Source organism: Eurosta solidaginis, chromosome 4 (assembly GCF_040869045.1).
Source record: "Eurosta solidaginis isolate ZX-2024a chromosome 4, ASM4086904v1, whole genome shotgun sequence".
NCBI classification, from domain to species: Eukaryota; Metazoa; Arthropoda; class Insecta; order Diptera; family Tephritidae; genus Eurosta; species Eurosta solidaginis.
The window spans coordinates 2515846-2530468 of NC_090322.1; the positions used below are offsets into that span (position 1 = coordinate 2515846).

Sequence of the window (14623 nt, forward strand, 5' to 3'; positions counted from 1 at the left end):
GGAAGAACTGTTGGACAATGCGATGAACAAATTAGCACGAAAACCAAGATTATTAACTAAATACGTGGACGATCTTTTTGCAATAATCAATGAAAACGAGGTACAAAACATACTTGACGCACTAAATTCTTTTGACAAAAATATTAAATTCACTACGGAACTCGTGGACGGCAGAAAATTACCCTATCTAGATTCAATAGTAATACGACGAGGAAATCAACTGAAGTTAATGTGGTATAAGAAGTCCATAACATCGGGTAGAATTATAAATTATTATTCTAAACATCCCAAAAACATGATCATAAATACGGCAATGGGCTGTATAAGACGAATGATGAATATTACAGATGACACTTACCATAATGACATAGAAAATGAAATAAAGATATTGTTAAAAGCCAATGATTTTCCTGATAAAATTATAAAAACTCTTTTAAAAATATATAAATCACCAAATAGTCAACGTAGAGGGGAAAACCCGAAAATATTCAAGTCGTTAACTTATGTACCTAAATTATCTGAGCTCCTATCAACATCTGACATCTATAATAAAGAAGATATTAAAATAGCACACAAACCTATGAGCACTTTAAAAAGTATGTTTAACCAAACGAAATCGAAAATACCGCAAATGGAAAAAAGCAACATTATTTATCAAATCCCGTGTAACGGAAACGACAAAGAATTATGCAACAAAGTATATGTTGGAACAACTAAATCTAAATTAAAGACTCGATTAGCACAACATAATTAAGATTTTAAATATTGTAATGATTTAAATATAAATAACAAAAAAACCGCACTTATGACCCATTGTGCAACGAGAAAGCACTGCCCGAATTTCGAAAAACAATAGTACTTCAACAAGAACAACAATATGGAAAGAGATTCACACTGGAAATGCTACATATACTAAACACACCAACCAACACAAGAATTAACTACAAAACAGATGTAGCAAACATCTAATAAAAAACCAAAATAGTTAACAACTCCACGTACAAAGGGAAAGACCTGTCAAAAATATATGTTTTCAATGTTTAAGAAGTTTTGTTAATAATTGTTAATTGTTGTTTGATGTAAATTATATGTTATTTTGTGTTCTGTTTGTTTATAGTTCACCCTGAGGACGGTTATCGTGCATAACCGAAATATATTAGTAAAAATTTAAAATATCTGTGTTTTATTTTCCAAAACATCAGACCTCAAACCGGCAAATAAAAATTTACAGAATATTTACTATTTATACTGTTTTATTGTAACGTAGAAACAAAATTCTCTTTTAGCAGCCACGTATTGTTTTAAATAATGTTTTCTAGTTATTTGGTAACATTTTAGTACATTTCTGATAAATATAATGATTATTATAAATTTTTATTATTCAATATATAAGGTTCGGATATCAGATAGCGCCTTTTCTTGCTTTTTTCGCTGCAAAATTTCTATAATAATATCAAAATTTAACTCTCTTGCCAAAACAGATTCAGCACAAAGCGTGGCAAGTCCTGAAACTCGCTCTTGAGATGAACACGATCTATGAAAGTTTTTGATTATTGCAAGGACGCTGAAAGAACGTTCTGCACTAGCTACAGTGACAGGTATAGTGCAAAAGATACGTAAACAACACAAATATTAGAGAAAGTTGTGTACAGATTTTGAACATATGTAGATAGCATTTAGCAATTCCAATGGTGACAGACCTTTATCAAAATTTGCTTCATAAATGTGTTTCAAGTGAATTGTTTCGGATTCTAAGCTTTGAGAAACGTCCGACTTGTATTTTTCGACAAATTTTGCTGCACTCGCCCGAACCGTAGTTTCATGCATGTATTCAAATTGCCGCAAAAAGGAAAACGTCTCGTTCATATTTCTCACAGCTGCAAATCATTCAGTAATGCCAGTGATTACCGGATCAACGATCACCACGAATGTATTGTTTTTAAAATCAGACTCTGGATCATCCGTAATCATCTCATTTCCATTATCTTCAAAACGTCTTTTGGGTTTTCTCTTTCGAATGTCCGGAAACTTTGGCAAGATGTTCAATTGAATAGCAACTGTTTTGCATTCGTTTAAAATTGTTTCCCATTGGTTCCTGATCAACTTCAAATCAGCTAATAAGACATCTAGATGTCGGACCTCAACATCTATGGTGGCGTTTCTAGCTTAGAGTACGACAATTCTTTCATTAATGGTTGTCAATATTTTGAACCAAATTGAGGACAGCAAGATACATTCAAACTTTTCGATGTACTTGAGAATGCCGGTAACATCTCCGTATGCTTGTGCAGTCAAAATTGGCTTAAGTAATGCGTTTAGTGCTTGTGTTAATCCTGGAACATGGTTTGCGAATGGTCTGATTGCCTCAATTCTAGCTGATCACCTAGTGTCTGAAAGACTGTGGAGAGAGCTTGGTACATTTTATTTTGAGAATCGTTTTATTTTTTCCATCGTTGTGGACTGCTGCTGAAAATAGTAAAACATTCTTGTACAACTCAGAATAAAGTAATTGCAGCCGTAAAGCATTCTGCAGCATCAACACCACATAAATTGAGACTGTGGGTTGCACAAGGCGAGTAATCAGCATTCGAGTGTGACGTAGTGCTCCATTGTAAGCTTCTTTCATATTGGCGCCGTTATCGTACCCTTGTGCAGGACAACCTTTTAATGGGATTTCATGTTTACCTAGACTATGGCAAATTAAATGAGCGATTTCCTGAGCAGTTTTTTTTTTTTGTTACAATCCACGAAAACCAAAAACCGTTCTTGAATCATGCGCAGCATCAACGATAATAGCAAAATACTTGCCTTTTTTGCGTTGATCTAATATAGTTTCCCTCACGTGTTCTGAATGTTTGGGGAAAGATAGTGAACTTGTAAACGTTTGTGCTGCTGTTGTGAAACCCTAACTTTCTCCAAATGATCTCTAAGTATCGGACATAATGGCTTATGAGTTCTAAGATGCCCAAAAAATTTCCATTGTTTCGTTCACCAAGATATATACTTTCGCCTCTGAAAGGTAGGCCTCTTTCAGACAAAATAAAATAGTTTCCAAAATTCTATATAAAATTTCTTTCCACTTTTGAGTTTCAGTGATTAACTGTTCATTGATAAGTGTATCAATTGTAGCCTCCTTTTGAATTCTATTTTGTAAAGATCGCCATTGCATATAACATTTAATGTGATCTTTAGAATTTTCGTGTGCTGGCAGTTTATCGTATAGCTTCTTCCACACCTGGAATTTCGAATATCCGCCAGGACAACAAATTTTAGGTCGACTTAAAGTATTGGTTCTTAACAGACGACATGGTAGGCAATAAAAAGAATTGCTACTGGCACTCCACACCAACCAGTCACGCTCCACTTTCTCTCCATTTGGCAAGATTCTGTTTAACAACGAGGTAGGAAATGCCTCGTCATGACGTGGAAAAATGAGAAGACACTTTAGATGACCTCGACGAATTATTTCGTTGACTTCTTCAGATCGCAAAAACTCATTTTTTCACGGTACCGATATCGAAGTCGTTTAAATAATCTGGACTTTGATACAGAGTTGGTGGTATTGTTGGAAGGCTTTTTGAAGATAAACCTTCATCCGTGTCACCACAAAAACTTTACGATTTCGGATTCATGTAAACATACATTTTTGTTTGATGTTTTTATTGTCTCCTCGCTGTTCGAAGGCCCAGGCAAAAAATCATTATCAATATTCGTTACTTTTGAAATTCGGCTTAAAATTTGCACATGGAACAACTGTAGACTCTCCTGAATTAAAAAAAAAAATGTCTTAATACATCTAAATCGCGGGCCCCTCAGAAACCCCGGGCCCAGGGAATCCTGCCATTCCCCCTCCCCTCTCGTCGGGCCTGTTTATGTATGAACATTTACAAACTTGTTTACTAATGAACAAAGTTCTATGATCAGTACAGTGGATAACGACCCTGATATTTCTAGCTTAAGACTCAAACACAACTTTGGTTACGTAAATATAACTAAATAAATGAATATTAACAAATCAAACGCAAACAAACAAAAATATATGCACATATGCATCTATACACACACAAATATATGTATGTATACCAGGCATGCTTAACCAACGAACCGATATCATTTCGTTACGATAATTAACGTTAATTAACGAAACAAAGTCATTTCGTTTCGTTTATTAACGTTAAGAACGTCAAATTAACGAAATGATTTAGTTTCGTTTTCTGCCCTATCAAAACGAAATCAAATTGTTTATGTTGGTTATTAATTTCAAACTATGCTGGCAAAGCTGATTGATGACGGAGTCATTAAAGGTGAAAGCATTAGCCAAGCTGATTGCAACTTTTCTCATGAATTTTGACAGTACGAACATTTCTCAGAGTATTTTTGACATTACCACCAACGAATTACACAAACAAATTACATGGAGTTTGTGTGTGTATGTCCGCTCGCTGTTACCACCTTACGGCTTCACCATGGCTATAGCATTGCCAGCACAATTCAAACATAAGTATCACGTTTTTGTTAACGTTTTTCGTCGAGATACAATTTATCTTGATAATTTATTTATCGATAATATTTCGAAGTGTTTCAACAGAAACGGTGGAAATTTTTTGATAAACGATTAGCTTAACGTTAAGGTGCATCCCTGATGTATATATACATGTGCATGTTCATATGTAAAAGCGATGAGCGTAAGATAAACATAATTTTTTTTTATTTTACTATTCGAATAATAATAAGGAGAGGAATTCGAATAAATGGAAACGAATAAAGGAATAAAAAGTTCGAACAAATATTATTCGAACTATTTTAGACGAATAAATTTATTCGCTTATTCGAATATAATTCGAAAATAATCCCACCCTTAATACATACATACTTATTACTATAATTTATACATTTGAAGTATGTTATTCGATTATAATTCAGTAATCAGCTTAGAATTACATTTAAATATTGTAACGAATGTTAGCAGCACTGAGCGATGCTATCGTCTCTAAGCCGATGCTAAGCAGTGACGTGAATTCACATCCATAGCTCAATCATTATGTAACTACATAAACGAAACAATAATTGTGTCTACACATATGTAGCATGTACGTATACGAGCAGCGGAGAGTCAGTGCACAAACACATGCATATATCTGAGATACTCCCATAAGTATGCAATGAGAAAAACTATAAAATTGTGCAATTGTAGTTACAGCTGAGAAGTTTGAGAGCTGCTGGACTAGTAGATTCTGGAAGCGCCTAGAAGATGCAAAGGTTGAAATCAAAGAGTATAAAAGGCGGCAATTGTAGAGGCGCTGGAATTCAGTTTGATTTGAGTTGTCAAGCAGTTTCGACTAAGACGCTATCTAGCGAGCAAAAGCAGTATTATTTTGAATAGTAATTTCATTTGAGCTATCAATCAGTTTGGTTATTAAGCAAGCTATTCGTTGCACAGTTTGAGTGTTATTGTGAAGTACTTTAATAAAGGCCATTTTGCATTATTACATATTGGAGTTATTTATTCAACAGTTTAGTGATTCGAACTTAGCAAAAGGGCAAATAAGAGGATTTGCAGTAAAATTCGTTACAATTGGTGTCAGAAGAGGAATTGTTGAATAAATTCCAGAGGACAACAAGGACATGGCAAAGTTCAGTGAATTGAAGATCCAGCAACTAAAAAAGGAGTTGGAGAGCCGTGGATTGAATACAAGCGGCGTTAAACTTGAACTCCAAGCACGACTACGAGAGGCAATGGAAGCAGAAGGAATTGATGTGGACGAGTATGTCTTTTATCCTGATGGGGGTGAGACAACAACAAAAATTGAAGAGAAAAACGAAACATCGCAGACAGTTACGAGCACAGACTTGAACATGATTTTGGCTGCAATATCTGCTCAAACATCGACAATGTCATCTCAACTAGAAGAACAGAAAACGTATATGTCATCACAGATGGAATGCCAAGAGACACGAATAACATCGAGGATTGAAGAACAGGAAACACAAATTTCTACACAACTGGAAGAACAGAAAACATATATGGCATCACAATTGGAAGAGCAGAAGACATATATGGCATCCCCACTGGAAGAGCAAAAGACATATATGGCATCCCAACTGGAATCACAAGAGACACGTATCTCAGATATATCGTCAGAAATAACATCTAAAATTGAAGCACAAGACGCACGAATATCCGAAATGTCGGCACAAATTTCAGCACAGATATCATCGCAAATCTCTGCACAACTCGAAGCGCGTATCGGCGAGAAAATAACGCAGTTTGAAGAAAAATTCGAGGCAGAGGTGGATGCTTTGAGAGGTCGTATACAGGAGTTGCAACTAATTCGGAGAACTGCTCGTGTTGCTTTCCTACCAAAGGCGGGTAAGATCGGTCACGTGTATCCCAAAGACTATAGACCCATTACCTTAACATCATTTCTGCTGAAAACCTTTGAGAGGCTGACAGATGTGTACATAAAGTCCAACGTGGATGAAACGCTGCTCTCCACAAAACAGCATGCGTACACCAAAGGAAAGTCGGTGGACACCGCATTGCATAGGGTGGTAATAAGCGTAGAGAAATCCCTGGAATATAAGGAGTATGCTCTAGGAGTCTTCTTGGACATTGCCGGGGCATTCAATAATGTTGCAACATGGGCGATTATGGATGGTCTTAATTACATTAAAGTACATCCTGCCTTAATCAGATGGATCGGCTGCATGCTAAATTGCAGAAAGATTACATCACAATGGGGATTGTACGAGGCCACGAAATCAGTGGACAGGGGCACGCCGCAGGGAGGGGTTCTATCACCTCTGCTGAGGACCCGCCCCAGCGGGTAAGGGTGTCAGAATATACCCGCGGTAGGTATGCCTGTTGTAAGAGGCGACTAAAATACCAGATTCAAGGGGTGTGTAGCGCAACCCTTCAGGTTGCCAGCGCAATATATAGCTTATCTATATAGTCGGGCTAGCACCTTAATGGTGCTGTGGTACCGGAGCATACCGGATCTGTATCCGGCAAAGGACCATCACATCGATAACACTCCACAAAGCCTTCGAGGAGCAACCTTATCGCTACAACAACAACGCTGGTCATTAACCAACTGCTCAGGTAATTCGATGAGGGACCCGTAAAACTTACGCAGATGACATTGCAATTGTCATAAGTGGAAAGTGCCTTCCAACGATTAGTTCTTGGATGGATCGGGCGCTTCGGGATATTCATACCTGGGCATCTAATGTCGGGTTGAAAGTCAATGCGGAGAAAACGGATATGGTCTTGTTTACAAAGAGGTACAAGGTCCCAAATTGGACCAGGCCTAAATTAGGAGGGGTGACCTTACAGGAGAAACCTTGCACAAAATATCTAGGAATCATCCTACACAGTAAGCTGTCATGGAAGCTCAACGTGGAGGAGAGGGTCAAGAAGGCCTCAACGGCACTCTATGCATGTAAAAGAATGCTGGGGTGTACGTGGGGCCTATCGCCCTCTCTTTCTCATTTGGGTTTTTACAGCGATTGCAAGCCCTATTCTATACTATGGATTTCTTGTTTGGTGGAAAGCCACACAAAAAATAACATACCTCAAAAAATTAGAGGGGGTATGCAGACTATCGATGCTTAGCATTACGGGAGCCCTGAAAACAACCCTGACGGCTGCACTGTATGCCATTCTGCACATTCCACCTGTAGACCTGGTAGTAAAGAACAAAGCATTAACGACCGCAACCAGGCTCTGTGCTTCGGGGCAGCTTGAGCGCCGACCATATGGCCATAGTAGTATAGCGTCATCAATCACAAGACGAACATACTACCTGATTCCCTATCTGCGCTTCGAGGGAGATCTTAAGGCCACAATAGAGGTGGACGGTTGCCGCAAGGGTGCGCAAATGGCGGACGAGGCGATACATGTGTACACCGATGGTTCCAAAGTAGTGGAAGGAGTAGGGTCTGCGGTATACTGCGCTGATCCGGAAATAAGCAGATCCTACAGGCTGCCGGATTACTGTAGCGTTTTCCAAGCGGAAATATTAGCCGTAACCAAAGCAGTAGAAACCCTGGAACAGAATAGCTTAAGCTGCAACCGTGTTAACTTTTATATTGACAGTCAAGCAGCAATTAAGGCAATAATCTCGCATAGCACAGCATCTAAATGCGTGTTAGAGTGTAAGCAGTCTCTGGAGAGAATCGGGACAGGGAGAAGCATACATCTATATTGGGTCCCAGGGCATATGGGAATAGATGGGAATGAAAAAGCGGACGAACTAGCTAAAAAGGCCGCATCCCTTGAAGCTTGCTCCGTAGACGTCCCAATTGGATTGGCCGAGATTAAGTGAAGGCGAGAGGTGCACATGTTCGACCAAGCGGGAAAGGCGTGGGTTCAAGCGCGGGGCTGTAAAGTGTCGAAGATTATGTGTAGGTATTACAACCTTAGACTAACAAAGTTGCTTTTATCATTAAAAAAGAAAGGACTGTAGACTCATGATGGATATTCTGACTGGACACTGTCTTCTGGCGTCACATGCCTTTAAATTAGGCTTGTTCAGTGATAGCAGATGTAGGAAGTGCGGGTTGGAGGAGGAAACGATCGAGCACGATCTGTGCTCATGCCCTGAACTTGCCAAGCTAAGAATCCAGCTATTAGGAGTGATACAGCTGTCAGATCTAGAAGCAGCAAGTGGCTTAAGTCCTGGTTCTGGTAACACTACGGACTCAATCAGTCTATGTGAGGTCCTCATGGACCGGCCAGTTCAACCTAACCTAACCTTGAAGTCCTTAACTCACCTAGACGTATGTTTTTACAGATCGACAGCAACAATACCGGATTTTAAAATTTGTATTATATGTCTTGGACCCTGTGAGGTCAAGCAGAATTTCTTTTCCTCCATAATGCATTGCTATCAAGTTCTGAAGTATTTTCTCTTTTCTATTAAGTCTCCAACTCACCGCAAGTTACAGATAAGGTCTCAAGATTTCCCAACAGTTCATCGAAATGTCTGCACAAAAAAAAACTTGTTCTTACAATACGTATTATTTGGACTTAAAGGTGATTAACCCAAGTCGCTATTTTCAAATGAAAGAAGTTGCTAGACTAGCACAAGGCTGGCAGTTCATTACTAATTCCGGATCATTTTGTGATAGTTTTCGGATTGTTTTAAGAAGAACTTATTTATTGTTGTGTTTGACGTTTTTCTGGATACTTTCGAGATCATTTTCAGAACAGTCCAAACTGTTTGGGATTAAAGCTACTTTGAGTATGAACCTACGCTATCCACGACTAGTTATAAAAGTCTAACCTAGAAAAAATTAACCAATGATGCTTTTCTGAATAGGCCACTTTGTGGTGCAATAAGCCATTTAGAATAGGCGACCAAAGAGAAATAATAAAGCAAAAAGCTTTAATTTGCAACTAACCATGCAGCAGCCTTTTGTAGTCTTCTTGTTCTCGGAAATCTATAAAATACATATGTACATGCTAAATGACAGTTATGTAATGAATTAATTTGCTATTCAATGAATTTAATATAAATAAGCAATTACTGCAAAATTTAAAAATATTACGAGTTAAAATGAAGAAAAAATTAATACGGTCAACAAATTTTGCATTTTTTTTCGTTTTCTTCAATTTAGCTGACATTCTCAATTAACAGCTCATTTATTTAATCAAGGTATTTAAATTTTCTTTTTGGATTTAAATTACAGGCATTTTCTGCAATTGGACATGGGATCAATTTCTATGTTGGCCACCTACGCCGGCGGGCGTTTTGGCGCGGATGCATTGTCCGCCTGTGGGGCATGGCATTGATACATCAAGTAAGACTTTAATGAAGCACGTGCTGTTCTTTGTTTTTTTTTAATTTACATTTGAATGTATGTATGATTATTTGTGCACATTTTATTTAGAAACTTAATTGTTCGTTATGCTTCAAGTAAATTTTGCTCTCTACCGTGCGCTATTGACATTTAGCTCATCCAATTTTATTATGTGCAAAGGACATTCCGATATAAGAAGAGGGTGTTCCAATTAAATGGAATTTAATTTAATTAAATGGTCTTTACCATTAGTCCTAATTTGTATGCTCGGTGTTTGCGCTAGACGAAATGTCGAACAAGAGCCTATTTGGTTCTGATTACTCACATTTTTTCAATTAATTGTTGTTTTCTTCATTGACAATCTGGTCTTGCTTAAAACTTCTGTTTACTTTTTTACCTGTTTCCAATCAAAAGGTCGCACTTTGATTAATTAGGGAATCTTTGTAGTTTTATATGCACTGCTGGGTATCAGCAGTTAAAGAGATTACGTTATGAATATTCACCCTCATTCTGAGAGCAAATTCAGTTTGTTAAGGGAAGTGGCAAAGCATTGGCGTGAGCTAATAGCTGCACACTTCACTTACGACTGATAAAAGCTTAGGAGGAACGGAGCGACATCTATTAACAACTTTATCTGATGCACAAAACGTGCGCGTACTACGTTTCACTCACGCGCAACTGTCAGCCAGTTTTTAAAAATTATAATAAGTTACATATGGATCTAACGAGTACTATTTGTGTCATTAATCCGATCATTAATTTCACAGCTTTTTTGTGATTTAAAAAAATTTGTTTGGATCACGGATCGAAAAACGTAATACGCGCCCTGAATTACTGGCACTACCTTCATAAACTCGGGGTTTACAATTACACCAGATTCGAATCTGATATACAAATATCATTCGACTCAATTCGACTCGATTCACAATTTTGATGGAAATTGGGTGGTGTAGCGTCAAGCAGAACAATTAAAATAACTAAATTATCAGCACTTAGATACGGGAACGATTAGTACCTACTAAGTTTTGTGTCGCATAGAAAACTTTTCACTTACCAATATTTTCGGGAAAATGTTTTGTATAAAAGTTCCAGGCATCCTAGGTTTATATTCGATGTGATGATTGCTTTTCAGTTACACCGCAAGGCCTTTTATTAAAATTAAGTTAAAACTTGCGCGAGTTTTTTGTTTACTCTGCTTTTTAACACGAAATTGGAACTAACTGGCACTTTGCTTTGATTTTTGGTTTCTTTTTTGCCGGTACCGCATATTCCACACATTTCCCGCACACAAACTAACAATAATTGACAACAAAAAAATTCACTTTCCTCCACCCGTTTTTTCTTTTGTACGAATTTACAACTTACCGGCACTTTGCTATCATTTTCAGTTTGTTTATTTGCCGGTACTGCGCTAACTACACTCACTTCCTACACACGAACTAACGAAATACACAATTTAAGTTTAACCGACACTATTTACACCGCAATAGCAATTAATTTTTGTCACTTTATTTTAATTTTCATAAAACAACCGACACTCGTAAACTAGAAAAACAATAACGGTGATGGTCGGCCAGCATGCAACTAGTGATGGTGCATATTTTTGCATGCCGATTAATTCACCACAGATATCGAATAGGGTGATCGTAATGCAGCGTTCCTTAGTCGCCTCGGTTGAATGCAAAAATCACATAACCGATATAATATGAATTCATATGACTCAAATTAACTGTTTATTTAGTACTAAAGGCTGTATTAATAAAAATTAAAGGGATGATGTACCAAATGCTTCACATTACCAAAGAAGACTATCAAGCATTTCAAGTGCTAATATTCAAGATTTAATTAAATTATTTTGTGGGTAATCTGCAGAATGTTTCGGTACAATCATTCTTTTTCGTTTTGAATGGAAGTTCCAATAAAGAAATATAAATATTGAATTCACTTAGGCCACAAAATGCTCGCTTAGTCATGACAATCGGGACCTTGAGTTCATGAGATAACCACGAGGTAGTCGTATAAACTCATTTCCTTGTTATTGTTTATTTTGCTATCTTTGCTGGCAATCTCTTTGCAAATACGTGCTCTGGGATATTGCAGTAACCAGGACCCAACAATGGGAGACATTTAGCCCAATTCTAAACAAAAATTTCTTGCGAGTTTTTTCCCTTCTCCCATTCCTCGGATTCTAATTAAAAATTCCTTGGGAGTTTTTTTTTTACTTCTCCCTTTCTTATTATTCTGAATGTTCGAAAAAGCGGAAACCGGTTATGGGAGAAAAGTAGGTATTATGAATCTGAGTGAGAGGGAGATTTCTCTGTCATTTCTTAGGAGTTTTTTCACTTGTTAAATTAAAGGGAATGCATCAATAGTTAAAGTAAATTGGTTCTTTTAAGAAAGAACACTTATTTGTACAAATTTGTGCTAAACTATGTACATTCTAACACAATATTCTCTATTTTAAGTCGAAAAGTATATCATAAGCAACGGAAGAGCTCTTGGTATATTTTTTTGTGGCAATAAAAAAATTCGCGAGAACAAAGTTCCGAGGGAATATTTAGAACTGGGATGATTGTGACGTCCTATGGATGCCAGCGTGGCTGGTAAGCTCTTTCGTGAAAACACTGAATAAGTGCCGTATGGGAACGTACATCGGCAAATATTTTGCAATAAATCTCCTTTAAATCACTCACTTTCGCGCACTTAATTCAATGGGGGCGAAGAATCCAAATCCCTTTCCGCCAAATAATAAGCAGAGAAAATGATGTATGAAAGCATCCGCGCTATCGAGCACTAATCGATGATGACATAAATGGGTAATGTGGTCTAGTACAATGGTCTGCGAGATGTGGGGCTACGGAGTTGACAGAGGGGTTTACTAACGCTGACACAATATTTCTTGAATCCGTGTTACAATCTGGCGCCAGTATCATCAGACTAGTAACTACACACGCTGTTTAAGTCGGCAGCACGTCAACTCACTTCACTCTGGCACACAAATATCATTTGACTTTATAGAGCTGACAGCGCCACTAACTCACTACGGAGCAGCGTTCAGATACGCTTGGTGCCATTGCACTAGTTCACAGAGCTGGCATTTGCTTTGGCGTTGGTGTCACGGTGTCAACATCACAAAAAATGTACCGATACTCACTGAGTAATCTCACTGCAGATATGATAAGTTTGTCAAGGTATCTCAACAGATACAAAAAAGAGGGTAATATATCGCACGGTTTATTGTAAGCTGATTGAGCTCAAAGCTTTGACTATTTTAGATTTTTCTATAAACCAACATAAATAACTTAGAATATTATGCTGACACTTATAGAATACTCAGAAAAGCAAAAAATAATGCTCCTACATACATATATGTTTTTGAATCTCATTTTTATAATGGAACTTTGTGAAAAAATAAAAGCCCGTTTGCGTTTTCCCAACAAAATTAAATTTTTAATTATATGCGTTTACAACAAAATAGAAACTCGAATTTTCGCTGGGATTCGAGTTGCTTATCAAACTAGAATATCTTTAGAGCAAAAACTCCTAAGCTTCGCATGTTCCTTAAGCTTCCATTACTCACACTTGACAACTTAGTCTGGATTATACTTGGCTTACCACATACGATCTGCATTGCACTTAATTTTTTTTGAAAATCACGAATAAACATATTTGCTCTCTAATAAATGCCAGCATTTTCCAAAAAATATCAAAATATGGTTTGAAAGCATAAACGGCCTCCAAATATTCTGACGCCCCTTAGAAATTACGTAGAAAATCAACACACTTCTAATTCCAGTACATATTTCTAAGTGCTGCGTAATCAGTTACAGGCAAAGCTCATTAAACAGACCCCTAAGTGAAAGTTCTCAAATCAAGTCAAGTCTATGCTAAGTATGAGTAACGGGCGCTTTATTTTGGTAACGTTTTACAATACGGTGCACTTCCTTTTTTATTAAAAGTTGCCGATAGGGACGCGATTTTACCTCCGTTTTAAGAAGTGGAAAGCGGAAAATATTTTTTTTTTGTCGAAAGATATACTTTTTCGCACAGAATACATTTTTGTATAGGCGGCATTCGTCCCCGATTTAGAAAAATTACCCTTGGTGGGTCAAACACCAATTTGGAAAAAAAAAGATGTTTCGGCGCATAACACCATTTGGCATAAGGGTGTGCTGAACAAAATCTACGAATATACATGAAAATTTGCGTTCATTTTTTGCTTTTGTCTTTTGACGAGAATACAATTTTAAAATTTTCGCTATCGCAATCTTAAATAGGAGGTAGATATTGGTCTTTTGATACCCCTCATCCAAATTTTTGTTTAAAATTAGGTGTAGCACCGCGTTTTAATACATGTCCCTCATTACAATTTGATTAAAAATCAAATCAAAACTGTGAAAAATTCGAAAAATTAAATTGGACAATTTAGTTTTATAATGGCAACACACTCTAAATGCAACACGCATTTCCTAGCACACATATAAAAAGCAACTAGTGCACAATATTTTCACTTTCTTTTGAATTTTTCCAAATTTGAGTAATAATTATACAGCACTCAGTAATGTGAACAATTACCGCATAGTTTTGTGTATAGAAAATTTAATTTGCACTTACCAGTATTTTCGGGAATTTGTTTTGTAAAAAAACTCCGGCCACCCTAGTGTTCATATTCAGATTTATTTAAACAATTAATGCCCCTATTTCCGTTTACAACTCAACTTAGTTGGGTTGTAATTAAAACAACTCAACTATAAGACAACTACTCCTGTTTGGTATTACGAATTACAACTTATTTGAGTTGAAGTTGAATTGAGTTGCC

General features: G+C 37.0%; 1 protein-coding gene across 19 annotated transcripts in view; it reads left to right on the plus strand.

Moving 5' to 3' along the window:
* The window catches only part of Pdfr (Pigment-dispersing factor receptor), a 456607-nt gene that overhangs the window by 426831 nt on the left and 15153 nt on the right, over window positions 1–14623 (plus strand). For 18 of the 19 annotated variants that reach the window (XR_010952180.1, XM_067779497.1, XM_067779505.1 and 15 more), the window contains one exon: window positions 9694–9804. The exons of the other annotated variant lie outside the window; for it this stretch is intronic. Coding sequence is in view for 17 of the 18 variants with exons in the window: in XM_067779497.1 (XP_067635598.1) it covers window positions 9694–9804 (111 nt within the window). In the remaining variant the exon portion in view is untranslated. The remainder of the gene's footprint in view (window positions 1–9693; window positions 9805–14623) is intronic. 19 annotated transcript variants of the gene reach the window in all.